A 19,401-nucleotide genomic window follows, 5' to 3' on the forward strand; every position below is an offset into this window, starting at 1 on the left:
TATGTCAGCCTTACATTAATTAACGTACGTTTTTAAGACATTATTTGTTGCTAGTTTGAGCTGTACATGTGAAAATTGCTTTTTCGAAGTATCAAATTCTAAAGTCAGCCAATATACGTTTAGTAACTTCTTGCCCATCAATTATATTTGTACAAATACAGGGTATATTTAGCCCAAAACAAGTAGATTTAAAAAAAAACACTAAGCTATTTATATACAGACTGTTAAAGCTTAATTATGAAAGAACACGCAAACGAGGATTAGTGCGCAATGAAAACTTCATTTCCCAGAATTCCATCAGCCGAAACCATATGGAAGTCGGCCAGAAACCTTAATATAAACTTGAAATGTATGCTTTTTATTTATTTTGAGCAATTAATAATAGTTAATAATCTTGCAATACATAGGATAATATATAAAATATAAAAATATATCAAATGTAGCCAAATCAGTCATCATGTCAGGTGTGTATGTACTTTGTTTTGGAAGCCACTAGTCGTATCGGATGTTAGGAAGTTAACGTTTCCCTCAATGACGTTAATTTGATCAAACATGTCTGTTTTAACGTGCTCTGGTTTCACTTCGACGGCGTTAAAGCGTAATCGGAGGAATTCAATGTCGTGCTTTTTACCGTCATTGGACCAAACAACTATTTTGACACCGTCGTGGGCCGACTTGTTTCGGTTTAGCTGGTCGTAAACGCCAGGAAGTAGTCTGGACCCGCAAGACATTTTGACTAAACCCCGTTTGTCCCACTACAAACCGTTCGATCAGGTGAGCTAAATATGCATTTTTAATATAAACCCGTTAAAAGTGTTTCTAAACTACTCTTAATCTTCATAATCCGCATAAAACTAGCAACCGTTGCTTTGATCACGTGTCAAACAATTTCTAACTTCAATCTTCTAAATTGTTATAATTGTTCGTGTAGCTTTTTGGGTCATGTGCACTGCGCTAATTTGAAATAATGTGTCCATTAGAAAGGTGTAATTTTATAAATTGTAATCATTGTTTACATCAGGACATACGCAGGCGGATTTGTGCCATTTATAACAGTTGATAAATTAGCAAGGGTTTTAAAATCTTCAACTTTTTTAAATGAGTCATTTACAAATATATTTCGGATTACATTTGGATAATGTAAATATTTTTTAACCCTTACATGCACGAGTAAGGATTTTTTTTTTCTCTAAAAAGTTTGTATTACATTTAGGTTTTTATTGCATTCAGGATAGAAGATAACGGTCTCTAACGTGGGGCCAAATGTGTCCCCCATTTGAGTATTGTAGTATTAGTGTAACCTGAATATATATTTTGGCCAGCATGTCATTTTAAGTTTTTTTTTAAGATTAATAGAATGAAATTGCGGGGCGATTTTTTTTTAAATAAATAAATTAAACATTAAAACAGCTTTAAAACGCTATTGGCAATATAATAATAATAATTCAAAGAAAAATCACCCCCCAAAAATTATACTTTAAAAATAAAACAAATTGTATTAAAGTTGTGGAAAAAGACTAAAAGACATTCAAATAAGTGTTGCCCCAATGTCTTTTGCAATGTAACCTTGCATAGTTTATCTCTGGCTGCCAGTGACAGCTATAGACATCCAATCCATTTTAACATTTGAAATGGACTGAATATCTACTGTCGTCGAGGAGTGTTTTCAATATGAATTTCCCTCTATTACTCTGTCACCAGAGCTGCTAGTGAACGAATTAAGCTAATGACACAAACGCAAAATGACTTTCCACCTACTTTTTTTCCACGTCGTACTGAAATAGGATTTTCATCTTTTTTTGTTTGTTCTGCACAACTGAATTTCTCCTTTTCCCCCACAAAACCTCACATGATCTTAACTAGAGGCTGCCTGGACAGCTTGTTCCACCCAGACGCGCGCATATAAATATGCATTGTTATCTCACGTCGACCACAGCGCTCAACAGAAACCCACACAAACTTGAGTTTTGCTTTACTTTTCTATTAGGACTCGATGCGCCACCATCATGGATCGGAGGGACTCTGTCAGCAGCATCCGAGTGTTCTCTCTCAATTGCTGGTCTGTCATACTCGGCGTCACCTGTTGGTCTCGGGAAGTGCATCGTCGACATTCCGCTTGTGTTTTTTTTTGTTCGCCAGGGGGGTGCGCTACCTTAGCCATCACTGCGCCGAGCGCTACGCTATGATCGCCGATATGCTGCACCGAGAAAAGCACGACGTGGTCCTTCTCCAAGAAGTGAGTACCATATTTTTCGGATTATAAGTCAGTTTTTTCATAGTTTGCGATTCACTCTGGTGCGATTTGTGTGAAATTATTAACACATTATTATATCATTTCACATGTTATTTTCACACTAAACCACAAGAGGGAGCTCTAGGCCTGTGTTGATAATTTCAACATTGCCGATAATTTATAAAAGCAACTTATGCTAGAGTTATCTGAATAACTCTTAATATGTTACGTCGTTACTGACATTACCAGGCATGTCAGCCATGTAACGTTAGTATACCTTACACTTATTCAGCCTGTTGTTCTCTATTTTATTTTAATTTTAAATTGCCTTTCAAGATAAAATGTATGTTTTTTGTGTTGGATTTTATCAAATAAATTTCCCCCAAAATTGCGATTTATACTCCAGTGCAACTTGTATATGTTTTATACTTCTTAATTATGCATTCTTTGGCTGGTGCGATTTATAGTCCAGAAAATACGGTCGACGCAAAAGCCAAGATTACAGGATATTTATTCTCTAAGTAAATTTAGCATGTCAATTTTTTGGGGACAAAGTCGTTGATTTTTTTTCTTATCAAATGTTTTCTTATATAAAATACAAAGAGATTTTCTGCAATATTTATCTACTCAATGTCTTTTTATAATATAACATTTCGATCGGATAAAAATCCTTTTGTGAAAAAGTTCAGTTTTGTAAAATTAGTAGCTCAGAATGAAGGTTTTAGGATCATAAGCGGAATATTAATTGATCTGCTTGTCTCATTACAAATTAAATATTTTTAAAAAAATTAGAAATGTTATCTAGCCGCACCTCATAGCAAGTTTAATTTTTTGGTTTAGTGAATTTCAAAATCACAAATGTCAATAACGAGTTTGTAATTTACCCTATTTTGACCTAATTGTATTATATTCCAAATAACATACTTCAAATTGTCCCTAAGAATGTTGTATTTACCATTTTTTTTAATTGAATGAAATGAAAAGTATCATTCACTGAAATCTAACCTTTACCCTTTATTGACTAATTGTAGAACAATTTGAACTTTTACAGCATTAAATATGAACAGCTCGCGGGATAATCTTGTCTACTGTTTTGTGCCCGTCCCTATGCAGGTGTGGAGTGAAAAAGACTACCTGTTCCTGAAAAAGAAACTGGCCAATAGCCATGTTCACTCCCATTACTTTCAGAGGTAACGTTCAAATTCTAACAACGAAATCTTCTTGCAAAATGTACAAAAGGCCTCTGATATGCTGGGGCACTTTGATCCACCTGCTAAATGGGACTGACTCAAGGATTAACAACATTTAATTCCCTCTTGACCTGCATACGTAGTCACGAGAATTGAATTTCAATTACCAGCACATTATGGTTAAAGAGAGGAAAAAATGCAGCGGTAGCAATTCTATTGCAAAAAATTCTATTTTTGTTTTTTGCTTTTTCAGTGGAGTCATTGGTAGCGGGTTGGCAATTTTCTCCAAACACAGAATCCAAGACACACTTCTTTACCGCTATTCGTTAAATGGCTACCCGTACATGGTAGGTATTATTGATGTTGAATTGGATATTAAAGCAATGTATGCAAATTAACTGTTAACAATTACAGTAATCCCTCGAATATCCCGCTTAATGTAGACCAGACATGGCAGCGATAATCGCAAATCGCAAAGTCACCCCTATTATAACGTTTTTTTTCCTTCAGTGCTTAGTCACAGTAACAAGAGTGGCTTCCGCTTATGAGTTTCAGCGTGGATTCTCACATTTTTATGAACTTAAAAAAAAGAAAAATATTTCTTCAATGCTGAGTCGTAGTAGCTTACGAGTTTCAGAGTGGATTTTCACATTATTATTAAATTTAAAAAAAAATACAATAATTAATAGCGGAAAAAATCGCAAAGTAGTGAACTCGTGATAAGTGAAGACACGATAATCGAGGGATTTCCCATATGTGATAGTCTTGTATTTTTCTGTTGCCTATCTTCTGCGGTGTTTTTATTTTTGCAATTTCACACTACGCAATTCAGGAGAATAGTCTGCAAGTTTTTTTCCCCCTCTAACACTTTCCTTTTTTCCCTTTCCAGCTAACCAATTTGGTCCTTAACTGATTCCAATTAAGTAAATTATGTATATTGCCCTCCTATGAGGGCTTGCTGTGTTTCTCCTTGTTTTCCCTTTTCCACCTCAGCAATTAGCACACTTTTTGATGCCCTATATTTTTTTCAATTACGTGCAATATTGTGTATTTGCGATACAATATGCCAGATCCCTCTGGTTATAAAAGTCTAATCACTTGCAGGTTCACCATGGCGACTGGTTTGGAGGCAAAGCCGTGGGCCTGGCAGTCCTGAACGTCGGCACGTTGACTGCAAACGTCTACCTTACTCACGTAGGTGGCACCCTAATGCCTGAATGTACGCCAGGTGAGCTAACGGGCTTCTACCATTGCAGTTACATGCCGAGTATTCCCGGGAGAGGGACGTTTATTTGCCTCACAGGGTCGTTCAGGCCTGGGAGCTGCAGCAGTTCATCCGGTACCATTCTTTCGTCTGCTCCCTAATTAATAAGTGCAGTGCAGTTTATCGGAATGCCGTGTGTCCAGTCACACGTCCGCCGGCGCCGACGCAGTGATCCTTGGCGGTGACCTCAACATGCATCCTCAGGACCTGGGAAACCGGCTTCTGAAGTCTTACACGGGATTGCGGGACGCCTACGCCGAGGCCGACCATTTTGAAGTAAGGTCGTCGTACGTGCCGAACGGGCAACGGAGACCATTGTTGTCTGAAGTTCAAATCTCAGGTATTCCTTGCCAAAACGAGATGCTTATTGCTCAATTCTGTTTCAGGGATGTGAAGATGGTCTGACTCTCATACTTGATAATCCTTTCATCAGCAAACATGTGATCGCTCCTTTCGAGAAAGGGATCAGGATCGACTACATCCTCTTCAAGGTGACGCTAACATTTGCACAATACAGACGCTCCCCTACTTACGAACAAGTTAGGTTCCGAGCGATTGTTCATAAGTTGAATTTGTTCGTAAGTTGCTCAGTGCTATATTTTGTATTATAATTTATGTTTAAGGCCTATATAAGTATATTGAAGGTTTATATAAGTGCATTTGTATGTTTAAGGCTTGTATAAGTAACACACATTGGTTTGTACTGAAAAAAACATTTAATAACATGGAGAGAATACATAGTACTGTATACATACATTAGAGAGAGAGAGATTTACTAGAAACTGGCCGAAAGAAGCTATCTAATGACGAGTGCAGTTTTCTTTTTTTCATCATAAATGATGCGGTAGCACTGTATGGCATCATTCAATTGATTTGCAAACTTTGTGCAACGTTCAATATTTGGGTCCTGCTGCTCGATCTTTATGTTTATAAATGGTACTGACGGTCGAACGATTCAAGTTGTATTCACGTGCAACGCTCACCACTTTCTCACGCGCATCAAGCTTCGTTTATTGCCACTCATTTCAAATGAAATGGCTTGCCTCTTCCTTGCACCTCCCTCAATAGAAGCCTTTCGCTTTTCACCAACCATATTGAATAATGGATGCACGAGATATTTAATGATAAAAATGAAAAAGGTTCTTTGCGCACTGGAGATACGTTCACGCTCTTCCGCACTGCAACGAACTGGGCAGAGGAAGGTAGATGCTGGGTGAGCTGAGCTCTCACAGCGCCAGGCGTCGGTATTAGCGGCGGAAAGAAGCACTACTCGGAAAAAGGCGCGCAATACAAAATTGGACTTTCGAACATTTTTCGACATAAACGCAATTTGCAGACATGTTCGTATGTACCGTTGTTCGTAACTCGAATGTTCGTAAGTAGGGGAGCGTCTGTACACTCTGCAAATCTTTTTTTAAATGGATAGTCCAGTCCATATTTGAATGTTCTCACTCCAAATTTTGATTGGTCTTCTCTGTCCCCCTCGCATGCAGGGTTCTTGCAGAGCCGACATCCGATGCGCGTCCATGTACACCACCAAAGGCTCGGTCCCGGGTCACCCTTTCCCCTACTCGGACCATGAGGCGCTCACGGCCAAACTCCACTTGGATTCGCTGGCTCCGAGCGAGGCCTGCGGAGACTCTCGTGCGAGGAGTTGCGAGTGCCCCCAAGGTATTTTGCCATGACGCTTATTGACTACTAAAATGACTGCCGACTGCTTTCAAACGCTGCCTTCCTTCCCTCTCGTCTTCAGAAGAAGTGGCCCAACTGGTGGATATCTTGACGGAGGCACGCACTGAGGTAAAGGTGGGCGTCCATTGCGCCAGACGAATGCGCGAGACTGCGACCCGCACGGGCATCATGGGCTTGGCTTTGCTCCTCCTGGAGCTAGCCATTGCCGCCGTCCCCTGGTTGGCTCCGGGCGCCCAGAAGACCCTCCCCTTCCCGCTTACCTCCTTCTACTTGCTGGCGGCGCTGTGCTTGGCCATCCTGCTCTGCACAACGCTGCTCTATGTTTTCTACACCATGGAGCTCAAATCCCTCCAGGGTACTGAAGATCAGATGAGGTTAGCGGTGGGGGGCCTGCAGGAGAAATTGAGGGGTTTCCCTGTGGTGGAGCGACAGGAAAGTGTGGGGAAATAATGGCCATGTCTTATCAAGTCAAGTCTTATCCATCTATTTCTTAAGCAGTTGTCTTAACCCATTTTAAGTCACATTTTTTTCTTGCCTGCTATCAACGAGTTCTCCCATTTTATCCAAATGTTCTGAAAACGTTACAAAAACCGCAAAAATTGTTAAGTTGGGTTAAAAATGAGTAAAATGATGAAGCCACGCTCATCTTTCGCCGCCATTGACAGTAGTGCTGTGGGGGAAAATGCTCTATTAGTAGAATGTGATTTTTCCTCTTTTTAAAATTGTCAATCAATAGGGAAAGGACAATTTCCCTTGTTATTGGGAAAAAAATACGACAACTCAATCATAGCTTACGACTGTGAAGCCCAAATATTTCAATGTCATTTTACCATAATGGGACTATTCTTGTAGTCGTTTTTGAAGGCCATCCATGAACATTCATTCCACCCGCCCAGTACTTAAAAAGTAGGACCATCCGCGCAGAAAGTATTCCAAGCGCACGCAGCTGCGTTTACAAATATACTTGAACCTCCACTCGTTGCACACTCCAAGCTACATCATGCCCGTCACAATTCTCACACTTTAGCAAATGAATGGTTTTAGTGCATCATCAAATGTGTATTCTTTGATTTGATTCTTGAAATATGTGAAATATGCTCGTTTAATTTAAACTAATCATTAGCGTGCAGTGCACTTTTTTATTTTTATTTTATAAATATATATTTTAGCAATGTCTTCTAATAGGCGCTCCTTCATAGTACACGACTGAGCCAGACTTTTCACTTAAATTATTTTGTGTTCTTTATCTTTCAGGGCATTGTGATTTGGGGGGGTTAATCTTGATTTCAAATGATTCATTCCAGCGCTATACATAGTACTGTATTTTGCATGATGTTTAATGCAAAAAAAGTATGATTTATTATTTTCTGAGTCAGAATTTAAGGGCAATTTCAGCACATGAGCATTGTTTGTTGTTGTACTGTCATGTCAAAATTCTTGCTCTAAAATGAAGAATTAGTACACAAGACGTGTTCGTTTTCATTTTCTTAGGCACTTTCAAAATGTTTTTCTACTTCATCTTAAAATGGATCGAAAAAACCTTTAATTTCACAAGAAAAGGACAAATATGATAGTTATAGGAATAAGTGGATTGTGAAAATTGGACTAAGATATCATTTATACAATAGAATAGTATAGTGACATTTTTACTTAACAAATTGAAAATTGCATATAAAAGGGATTTTTTTTATTGAAGTCATGATTTTTAGTTTGACTTCCTTTTAATTTTTGGGACATTCCCAAGAAACTTTTGTTTCTGGATCTGGATCATTGTTTTTTTTTAAGCCTTGTACTAGGACTTCCTATTTTTCCGTATTGATTTCAAGGCATTTACGGTTACCTGTTTACTTCTGGCTACGTGTTGAGTTTGGAGCATTTTTCCGTAAAGAGTATTGACCGCCTATATCGAGTTTTTTTTTTACGAGTTGAAAATGAGTAGGAGCATTTTTGTCAAATTTTGGCAGAACTATTTTGGGAAAAAATGGCTACTGTAACTAGAACAAGCAGCATTTTGAAAAAAATATATTTTTTTATTTTTTTTTTTTGGTGGACAAAACAAAAACACACTTCCAAAGTATAACCATTCATTTGACTGTTGTACTCTTGTCTTCCAGCAGGTGAAACAGGTAAACCAGGTTTGCCCTTCGGTGACTGTAGACACACCCAAAGCAGCAGAAAAGAAAAGAAAAAGTTATCTCCTCCCTAGGCATAAATCAGGGCGCGGTGCGGTGCGTCCAAGGTGCGCCGCGTTTGGATCCCAAAGCGATTTGTTGTTCTGCCACCGGGAGAGTCCGACATCCCCCTGTGACACCCCGCGACGATGGCCGGCGCCCAGCCGTTCAAATCGGCTTTGTCCCTCGGCGCCATGGCGGAAGACACCTCGCTCGCCCTGCCATCGGGCTTTGGCTCGGCCAACGGGAAACAGCGTGTGCTGGAGCAGGTGCAGAGCTTACAGAGGACCCGTTCGCGGCACTCCAGCAGCAGCAGGACGGCCTCCACCTCCCTCTCCCCGACCAGTAAGAACTCTTTCACTCCCATTGACAGCGAGACTCATCCAAATTGATCCGAGTCATTGCGTAACGTTGGATTAATTGCGTATAACCCCATTCTGAACCATAAATTCAAAGTACCTAGTATTTAGCACTATATTGTTTGACATAATATTCATCAATATTGATCTGTATTACCTCTCAAAGCATTAATGCACAGTTAAAATACAATAATATTAATTGCAAAGGCAATTATTCATTCAAAAATAGTATTCAGTACGCTTTGTTTTATATGTACAACCATATTACTGAAATATTAATCTACATTACCGAGCCATGAGGTAATTAATAATGCACAGTTAAAACAATTCAATCTGAGATTAATTACAAATCGCATTCTGTATAATCGTTCATTTAAAAGGAGTGTTTAGCACTTGTTTTCCTTTAAATGTACAATCACATTAATGAAATTTCTTAACTCACAATGAGTTCATTGTGTTAACAAATGACTTAACGCACTCAGCTGTATTGTTTGTTTTTGTTGTTTTCCTCACATGAATACTGTATTACAATTGCTGCTCTAACATTTTATAGTGTCGTCATTCTTAATATTTTATACTACACCAATGTTAGCTTTAAGGTTAATAAGTGTCCTATTTTATGAGGTTCCTGCGAGTCAAACAAATTTTTCCCGTCCGATCAAAGTTCAACAATAAACTGGTGTATTGAAGGTGCGGTCCATAAAAATGATATTATAAACTCTTAATACTCTGGCTAACATCAAGTTGTTAACTTATCTAAGCTTCCAATACTCACTTGTGAGAATGCATTTAAATAGTTACAATGGTCTGTAATAATAACAACTTGCTGGAGTAGGTCACTGTTTTTTATCGTTGAGTCAGACGATCTAACAGGTTTCACTAATTGCTACCTCATTAGACTACTAGCCACCCTTTGAGCTGTACACACCCACACACGCTTTTGTATCTAAACACTTTAGGACGTGCCCTCTGCTGCAAATTCTCCCTTTTGGGAATGTTGTTGTTCTGAGACACTTGAGCCATTTTAAACCGCAGATCAGTCACAACTCGATCTCTGTGAGAAAAAGAACGATGATGACTGCAAAGTAATAAATCTGCACTGCAATCTTGTCATTCCAAAGATGAACTGATTTTTTTCCTTTTTCTGTTTCTCGTTAGGTCCTTTGAATGATGTTTTATTTGAGTCAAGTGCTTCTAATGGAAACGTCTTCTTTGGGAACGGGTACTTGAAAACTGTGAGTATTTTGGTCATTTTATTTCGTGCCATAATGACATATTTGTTTTAGAACAGGATTCACGGTTGCGGCCCACGGTATAATATTTTTATAAAATCAAAACTTCCAAAAATAGATGAAACAAATTATAATAAATTGAATCAAAATAAGGTCGTGTGTATTTTTCTTTTTCTTTTTTTATTTATGTGAGCTTAACTCTGGCTGCCATTGATGTCAATAGACAAAAATTAAACAATCACCCCTCCCAATCAAAATGGATCGGACACCTATTGCCATCAACACATTTAAAGAAGAAAAAAATGCCTACCCACCCCCAGTTAGCTTAACAAATGATAGATTTTAAGTTTTAATTTTTTCTTAAAGTGGCCCCAGAGAAAAAGTTTGTCATCCCTGGTCTATTTTGTCCCTACAGCTCCCGCTGGAAAAAAGTGCCAACCGCCAATCGTTCAACAGCATGGCAACTAAAAGCGCCGGCGCCTACAGCCGTCGCTACGAGTTTGGCACCACCCCCGTGGGCTGGGCACCGCCCAACCACCGCGGGCAGCCTTCCCTACCCAAGCGCCACGAACCCCCACAGAGGCTCCTTTCCAACCACACCACCTTCAGGACAAATCTACTCAGCAGCAGCAGTCAGTTTGGAAGCAACAATCGGCATTCGCTTAGTGGAACACTTGACGTTAGCAAACCGCAGTCCAAGCCTTTTGTAACGAATACATCAACAAAGCAAAACAAATTGCCTGACAAAGTGGATTCTCGGTAAGGAAAAATACTAACCACGGTTTGTATACAGCTATGTGTAGTGAGTGCTACATGAATTGGTTCCAGAAGGGGTTTTGTGACTTGAAATGTTTTGTAAGTAGAGATGCATTTTACTTGTAAAAGTCCCGAGGGCCATATAACTACCAACAAAATCCCTAAAAATGATCAAAGTATACAATTTTTGTATGAAATGTGTTGGGAGATTGAAAATAAATACAGGATGCTGGGAACGTGTTTACGTTTAGAGCGATGTTTGATTTCATGTTTTTTAACTTGAGTTTCTTTTGTATCTTGAGATAAAATCTCCCACACTATTTTGAATGTAGAGACATTCTTAAGCAGAGGTACCAATCACTGTCTTGCACTTGCAGGTTCATTGAGAAGAATGCAGATGCCGACATCACCATGAAGGAGGCCGTAGAGTTCCTGTCCAATGAGGACGTCAAATTCCAGCACTCTGGCGCTTCCTACATCCTGCGCAACACGTTCAACGACGACAAGGCCAAGGACGAGGTGACTTATCTGGCAAGCTAAGAGATTAGCGCTATCTCTTCAAAGTACACATTGTAAATGAAGGTGTTGAGTGTGGATTGTGCACACTAGTCCAGCATGGCAAATTGTTTCCGCAGGTTTTAATCTAAAATGTGTTCACACAGCAAGTCTATTCCCATTTTGTTTTGTCCGTATGCTAAATTATTTTTAACTTTTTTTCAAGAGAACAGTTTAATTCCATTTTTCCCCATTTTAAACCCTAATTGCTAAGTGGCTAAAATAATGTGTAATATGAAGGCATATCAACATAATACAAAATCGATCTGGCGAAACATGAGCATTTAACGGCTGTCTAAACGCATTGGATCTGTATCGCTTTAAAAGTCTACGTGTGTCAGGTGCGAAGGTGCAACGGAATCGCCCCGTTGGTCGCGCTGATGAAGAGCCCCAATGCGTCCCTTGGGCAGACGGCCTCTGCCGCTCTTCGCAACCTATCCTTCAAGAACAACGACAACAAGGAGGAGATCCAGCGCTGCGCCGGCATCCCATCGACCGTGGCGCTTCTCCGTGAAAGCGACTCGCCCGAGATTCACAAGCAGCTCACGGGTAGACGATACGGCGAATCCGACGGCCCCTACAAGGCAATTGGCGGCAATCCTCATGTGTTCTTCCAGGTCTTCTGTGGAATCTGTCGTCCGCCGACAGCTTGAAGACAGACCTGCTGAAGAATTCTCTGCCCGTCCTGATGGAGCGCATCATCCTGCCTTACGTCAGCGGCCCGGAGCGTGGAAGCGCCAGCAGGCCGGATCACGAAGCTTTCTTTCACGCTACTGGCTGTCTGCGGTAAAAACCTTTCCATTTTAAGGAAACATTCTAGTTCAAATTATCTGGCATTTGCATCGCATATGGAATTGTGGCATGAATCTAATGTCATACGTTATGAAAAGTGGTCGTCCTTGGGTGCAATTTCCAGGTGCCCACAGGTTACGTTAATCTCTCGAAACAATGTGGACAAAGTTCTTTCACAAGAATGTTTGTTCAAATTTCACATGAATCGTTTTAATGTGTTTGATATGAGAATTTGCACACATATATAAATATATGGTCATCCTTGGGTGCAATTCCTGGATGTCTTTTCTTTTTGTAAATTGCATAATACAATTTCCCTGCCAAAGTTTGACTCTAATTCTAATTGAGCCGATCGGGGATGTCTGGTCATCCCTGGGGGCAATTTCCTATAAACATGATAACAGTGACAAAAATATGTTTTTGCTTTCACTTTGTGACAGAAACTTAAGCAGCGCCAAGCAGGTCCACCGGCAGACAATGAGAAAATGTCGAGGTTTAGTTGACTCGTTGGTGGCTTACCTTCAAGAATGCGTGGATAACGGCAGGGTCGACGATAAGGTGAGCGCGTCATTGATGAGATCCACCGATCGCAGTCCAGATAGCCTTACGAAAGTTGAAATCTATTTTCATAACAGTGTGTGGAGAACTGTGCCTGCATCCTTCACAACCTGACCTTCGAGTTGGAGGCCGAGTCCCCAGCGTTGTTCAACCGAATCACGGCTTTAGTCAAACCTGTCATCTCTACGGACAGTCAGGGTGACGCTGGCCCCATCGGTTGCTTTTCTCCTGGAAAACCCCCCGACAACAAGGTACAACGATGACGATGGCGTCGCTGGCAACGCCGTGTCATTCGCTGACGGTTTTCCTCGTCTGTCTTTAGCGCCACTTTGACTTCCCGGTGGTAGAGGACCCAAACCCAGCGGGGGCCGGTTGGCTTATCCACTCCAAAACCCTGCAGAACTATTTAGCATTATTGGACTCCAGTCATCGGGAGGAAACTCAGGAGGCATGTTGCGGAGCTCTGCAGAACCTCACCGCACAGGAAGGAACCGTACGAAAATGCATTTTGGATTTTTTTTCCTCTTTGTGTATTTCTCAACTACTGTGACTTGTAGTCCAAAATAATTGTCATTTTCAACTACCATTTGAATGTTTTTAATATTATTAATGACACATTTCCCCTATTTAGGTTTCCAACGTGATGAGCCAGACGATAGCCCAGAAGCTAGACGGTCTGCAGGTCATCACGCCGCTTCTAAAGTCAGACAAAGTCACCCTACAAAGGAATGCGGTGGCTTTGATACGCAACTTCAGCAGGAACCCCAATCTGCAAGACATCTTGGGTAAGACAAAACAAATTAAATAGTTCTTAAATGCCATATTTGTTTGACAGGCCTCATCTACATACATACGAAATTCCCAAGTCTCTAATGGTTCAAAGTATCAATAACATGTCATAAAATTGTTCATTTACGTCAGCCAAATAATGAAGCCTAAATAATGCAATTGTTTTGTGGGCGCAGCTGGCAAAGTGTTGCCTGAGCTACTGGGCGTGGTGAGCGTGGGCACCGGAGCCTGCAAGGAGTCGGACGACACGCTGTCCATGGCGTGCCAGACGGCCAATTTCCTGGTGGCCAGAGAACCTGAGAGCGCCAAGCGACTGCTGAACGGTGGCTTGATCAACTCGCTCAAGGAACTCAGTCAAAACAGGTGAGTTGAAAAAAGCAAAAAATATATTAAGCTAATTAGAGGAACAGTATGCTTTAAGTACGTTGGAGTATACGTCCGCGACCCTAGTGAGGATAAAGCGGTTCAGAAAATGAGATTAGATGAGATGAGTATTCGTGCCACGCAATGAAAAAAAAGCCTTACCATACATGATAATTTTTTTGTGAAAAAAAGCCTTAGTATACATGGTAATTTTTTTAAATGAAAAAAGCCTTTATATATATGGTCATTTTTTAATCAAAAAAAGCCTGAGTATACATGGTCATTCTTTCAAGAAAAAAAGCCTTACTATACATGGTAATTTTTAATCAAAAAAAGCCTTAGTACACATGGTCCTTTTTAATAAAAAAAGCCTTAGTATACATGGTCATTTTTTATGAAAAAAAGCCTTAGTATACATGGTCCTTTTTAATTTAAAAAAAGCCTTAGTATACATGGTCATTTTTAATTTAAAAAAAAGCCTTAGTATACATGGTCATTTTTAATTTAAAAAAAAGCCTTAGTATACATGGTCATTTTTTTAAGGAAAAAAAAAGCCTTAGTATACATGGTCCTTTTTAATTAAAAAAAGCCTTAGTATACATAGTCATTTTTTAAGAAAAAAAGCCTTGCTATACATAGTTATTTTTTAAGAAAAACAGCCTTAGTATACATGGTCCTTTTTAATAAAAAAAAAAAAAGCCTTAGTATACATGGTCATTTTTTAAGAAAAAAATCCTTAGTATACATGGTCCTTTTTAATTAAAAAAGTGCATTAGTATACATGGTCATTTTTTAAGAAAAATGCCTTACTATACATAGTCATTTTTTAAGAAAAAAAACCTTACTATACATGGTCCTTTTAATCAAAAAAAGCCTTAGTATACATAGTCATTTTTTAAGAAAAAAAAAGCCTTACTATACATGGGCCTTTTTAATCAAAAAAAGCCTTAGTATACAAAGTCCTTTTTAATTGAAAAAAAGCCTTACTATACATGGTCATTTTTTAAGAAAAAAAGCCTTACTATACATAGTCATTTTTAAGGAAAAAAAGCCTTAGTATATATGGTCCTTTTTAATCAAAAAAAGCCTTAGTATACATAGTCCTTTTTAAGGAAAAAAAGCCTTACTATAGATGGTCATTTTTAAGAAGGAAAGCCTTATACATGGTCATTTTTAATTTTAAAAAAGCCTTAGTATACATGGTCATTTTTTAATTTTAAAAAAGCCTTAGTATACATGGTCATTTTTTAATGAAAAAAGCCTTAGTATATATGGTCATTTTTTAAGAAAAAAAGCCTTACTATACATAGTCATTTTTTAAGAAAAAAAGCCTTAGTATACATGGTCCTTTTTAATCAAAAATGCCTTAGTATACATGGTCCTTTTAATTAAAAAAAGCCTTACTATACATTGTCATTTTTTAAGGAAAAAAAGCCTTAGTATATATGGTCCTTTTTAATAAAAAAAAGCCTTAGTATACATAGTCCTTTTTAATTGAAAAAAAGCCTTACTATACATGGTCATTTTTTAAGAAAAAAAGCCTTACTATACATAGTCATTTTTAAGGAAAAAAAGCCTTAGTATATATGATCCTTTTTTATATAAAAAAAAGCCTTAGTATACATGGTCCTTTTTAAGGAAAAAAAGCCTTACTATACATGGTCATTTTTAAGAAGAAAAGCCTTATACATAGTCATTTTTTATTTTAAAAAAGCCTTAGTATACATGGTCATTTTTAATCAAAAATGCCTTAGTATACATGGTCCTTTTAATTAAAAAAAGCCTTACTATACATTGTCATTTTTTAAGGAAAAAAAGCCTTAGTATATATGGTCCTTTTTGATAAAAAAAAAGCCTTAGTATACATGGTCATTTTTTAAGAAAAAAAAGCCTTACTATACATAGTCATTTTTTAAGAAAAAAAACTTTACTATACATGGTCCTTTTTAATGAAAAAAAGCCTTAGTATACATAGTCATTTTTTAAGAAAACAAGCCTGAGTATACATGGTCCTTTTTATTTTAAAAAAGCCTTAGTATACATGGTCATTTTTTAAGAAGAAAAAAAGCCTTACTATACATGGGCATTTTTTAAGAAGAAAAGCCTTATACATGGTCATTTTTAATTTTAAAAAAGCCTTAGTATAGATGGTCATTTTTTATGAAAAAAAGCCTTAGTATACATAGTCATTTTTAAGAAAAAAAGCCTTAGTATACATGGTCCTTTTTAATAAAAACAAGACTGAGTATAGTTAATTTAAAAAAGCCTTACTATACATGGTCATTTTTTAAGAAAAAAAGACTTACTATACATAAGCCTTTTTTCCTTAAAAAATGACTATGTATAGTAAGTCTTTTTTTATTAAAAAGGACCATGTATAGTAAGGTTTTTTATTAAAAAATGACTATGTATAGTAAGGCTTTTTTTTTCTTAAAAATGACCATGTATACTAAGGTTTTTTTATCAAAAAGGACCATATATACTAAGGCCTTTTTTCCTTAAAAAATGACTTAGTATATATGGTCCTTTTTGATAAAAAAGCCTTAGTATACATGGACATTTTTAAGAAAAAAAAGCCTTACTATACATAGTCATTTTTTAATAAAAAACCTTACTATACATGGTCCTTTTTAATCAAAAAAGCCTTAGTATACATAGTCATTTTTTAAGAAAACAAGCCTTAGTATACATGGTCCTTTTTAATTTAAAAAAGCCTTAGTATACATGGTCTTTTTTAAGAAAAAAAAGCCTTACTATACATGGTCATTTTTTAAGAAGAAAAGCCTTATACATGGTCATTTTTAATGAAAAAAAGCCTTAGTATACATGGTCATTTTTTAAGGAAAAAAGCCTTACTATACAGTCATTTTAAAGAAAAAAAGCCTTAGTATACATGGTACTTTTTAATTGAGAAAAAGCCTTCCTATACATGGTCATTTTTTAAGAAAAAAAGCCTTACTATACATAGTCATTTTTTAAGGGAAAAAAAGCCTTAGTTAATATGGTCCTTTTTGATAAAAAAAAGCCTTAGTATACATGGTCATTTTTTAAGGAAAAAAATTCTTACTATACATGGTCATTTTTTAAGAAAAAAAACCATACTATACATGGTCTTTTTTAATTAAAAAAAGCCTTAGTAAACAGTCATTTTTTAAGAAAAAAATCCTCACTATACATGGTCCTTTTTAATCAAAAAAAGCCTTTGTATACATGGTCATTTTTTAAGACAAAAAGCCTTACTATACATAGTCATTTTTTAAGACAAAAAGCCTTAGTATACATGGTCCTTTTAATCAAAAAAAGCCTTAGTATACATGGTCCTTTTTAATTGAAAAAAGCCTTACTATACATGGTCATTTTTTAAGAAATAAAGACTTACTATATATAGTCATTTTTAAGGAAAAAAGGCCTTAGTATATATGGTCCTTTTTGATAAAAAAGCCTTAGTATACATGGTCATTTTTAAGAAAGAAAGGCCTTACTATACATAATCATTTTTTAATAAAAAACCTTACTATACATGGTCCTTTTTAATCAAAAAAGCCTTAGTATACATAGTCATTTTTAAGAAAAAAAGCCTTACTATACATGGTCCTTTTTAATCAAAAAAAGCCTTAGTATACATGGTCATTTTTTAATGAAAAAAGCCTTAGTATACATGGTCATTTTTAAGGGAAAAAAGCCTTAGTATATATGGTCCTTTTTGATTTAAAAAAAAATACTATACATGGTCCTTTTTAATAAAAAATAAAAAAGCCTTAGTATACATGGTCATTTTTTAATCAAAAAAAGCCTTAGTATACATAGTCATTTTTTAAGAAAAAAAGCCTTACTATACATGGTCCTTTTTGATCAAAAAAGCCTTAGTATAGTACATGGTCATTTTTAAGAAAACAAGCCTTAGTATACATGGTCCTTTTTAATAAAAAAAAGCCTAAGTATGCATGGTCATTTTTTAATGAAAAAAGCCTTAGTATACATGGTCATTTTTAAGGAAAAAAGCCTTACTATACATGGTCCTTTTTAATCAAAAAAAGCCTTAGTATACATGGTCATTTTTTAATGAAAAAAGCCTTAGTATACATGGTCATTTTTTAAGGAAAAAAGCCTTACTATACATAGTCATTTTTAAGAAAAAAAGCCTTAGTATACATGGTCCTTTTTAATCAAAAAAAGCCTTAGTATACATGGTCCTTTTTAATTGAAAAAAAGCCTTACTATACATGGTCATTTTTAAAGAAAAAAAGCCTTACTATACATAGTCATTTTTTAAGGAAAAAAAGCCTTACTATACATGGTCATTTTTTAAGGAAAAAAGCCTTACTATACATAGTCATTTTTAAGAAAAAAAGCCTTAGTATACATGGTCCTTTTTAATCAAAAAAAGCCTTAGTATACATGGTCCATTTTAATTGAAAAAAAGCCTTACTATACATGGTCATTTTTAAAGAAAAAAAGCCTTACTATACACAGTCATTTTTTAAGGAAAAAAAGCCTTAGTAAATATGGTCCTTTTTTATTTTAAAAAAAAAAAGCCTTAGTATACATGGTCATTTTTTAATTAAAAAAAGCCTTAGTATACATAGTCATTTTTTAAGAAAAAAAGCCTTACTATACATGGTCCTTTTTGATCAAAAAAGCCTTAGTATCGTACATAGTCATTTTTAAGAAAACAAGCCTTAGTATACATGGTCCTTTTTAATTAAAACAAAGCCTTAGTATACATGGTCATTTTTTAAGAAAAAAAAGCCTTAGTATACATAGTCATTTTTTAAGAAAGAAAGCCATACTATACATGGTCCTTTTAATTAAAAAAAGCCGTAGTATACATGGTATTTTTTTGAAAATGGCCTTAGTATACGTTTTTAATGAAAGAAAAACCCTTAGTACAGTCATTTTTATTGAAAAAAAAAGCCATAATTGCACAATATGAATGTATTTTTTTGTCGTAGTGTCATCTTTTCTTTTTTGTGGCCTCAACACTCAATCGTTACTTCTCTTGTCTTTTGTAGATATTTCCCCAAATCCAGCAAGTCGGCGTCTGTGTTTCTCTACCATTTGTGGTCCGACAAGGAGATCCAAAGCCTCCTGAAAAAGGTGAATTGCCTTCCATGCCTCGCGCCGGCATTTGTCACAAACGTTTCCCACCAGCTGGATTGATTTCCCGGGAATGCAGCAGCAGTTTGCTGCGGCTTTTCGACTTATTTTCATTGTATTTTCACCCCACAGCAAGGGATGACCAAGTCGGCGTTTGTCAACGACGTCACCACGGAAGCCCACAAGTCCAGTCAGGTGATTGATTAGGAAGGCCTTCTGCTTCTCATTTCATTTTAATGTTTTGGTATTCAATCGGGGAGCATTTTTGCTATTTTTGATGTGCTAATAAAGTTTTCTAGGGGAAAACGTGACATTCAGCACTGTATGTAAGTTCTTCCAATTTTAATTCT

The 19,401-nt window shown here is 36.8% G+C and overlaps 2 protein-coding genes across 3 annotated transcripts; both read left to right on the forward strand.

Moving 5' to 3' along the window:
* Positions 1 to 485: 485 nt before the first annotated feature.
* On the forward strand, positions 486 to 7,847 carry smpd2b (sphingomyelin phosphodiesterase 2b). 2 transcript variants are annotated; one of them, XM_077602359.1, is made up of 11 exons: positions 486 to 774; positions 1,988 to 2,059; positions 2,140 to 2,236; positions 3,347 to 3,423; positions 3,677 to 3,770; positions 4,528 to 4,617; positions 4,680 to 4,762; positions 4,831 to 4,963; positions 5,074 to 5,178; positions 6,181 to 6,358; positions 6,441 to 7,847. In XM_077602359.1, exons 2-11 carry the CDS (start codon positions 2,007 to 2,009, stop codon positions 6,827 to 6,829), a joined length of 1,299 nt encoding a protein of 432 aa, XP_077458485.1. In that variant the 5' UTR covers positions 486 to 774; positions 1,988 to 2,006; the 3' UTR covers positions 6,830 to 7,847. The 2 variants fall into 2 exon arrangements, with proteins under 2 accessions (XP_077458485.1, XP_077458486.1); XM_077602360.1 differs by having other exon boundaries at positions 6,444 to 7,847.
* A 165-nt stretch (positions 7,848 to 8,012) lies between these two features.
* On the forward strand, positions 8,013 to 19,362 carry LOC144075390 (plakophilin-1-like). Its single transcript, XM_077602350.1, has 13 exons — positions 8,013 to 8,895; positions 10,068 to 10,144; positions 10,557 to 10,900; positions 11,275 to 11,416; positions 11,794 to 12,001; positions 12,070 to 12,238; positions 12,685 to 12,802; positions 12,880 to 13,053; positions 13,125 to 13,295; positions 13,434 to 13,587; positions 13,768 to 13,954; positions 18,967 to 19,051; positions 19,184 to 19,362. The coding sequence occupies exons 1-13, from the start codon at positions 8,700 to 8,702 to the stop codon at positions 19,256 to 19,258; spliced, it is 2,100 nt and encodes a 699-aa protein (XP_077458476.1). The 5' UTR covers positions 8,013 to 8,699; the 3' UTR covers positions 19,259 to 19,362.
* The last annotated feature ends 39 nt before the right edge of the window (positions 19,363 to 19,401 follow it).

The sequence above is a fragment of the Stigmatopora argus genome, chromosome 6 (genome assembly GCF_051989625.1).
Source record: "Stigmatopora argus isolate UIUO_Sarg chromosome 6, RoL_Sarg_1.0, whole genome shotgun sequence".
NCBI classification, from domain to species: Eukaryota; Metazoa; Chordata; class Actinopteri; order Syngnathiformes; family Syngnathidae; genus Stigmatopora; species Stigmatopora argus.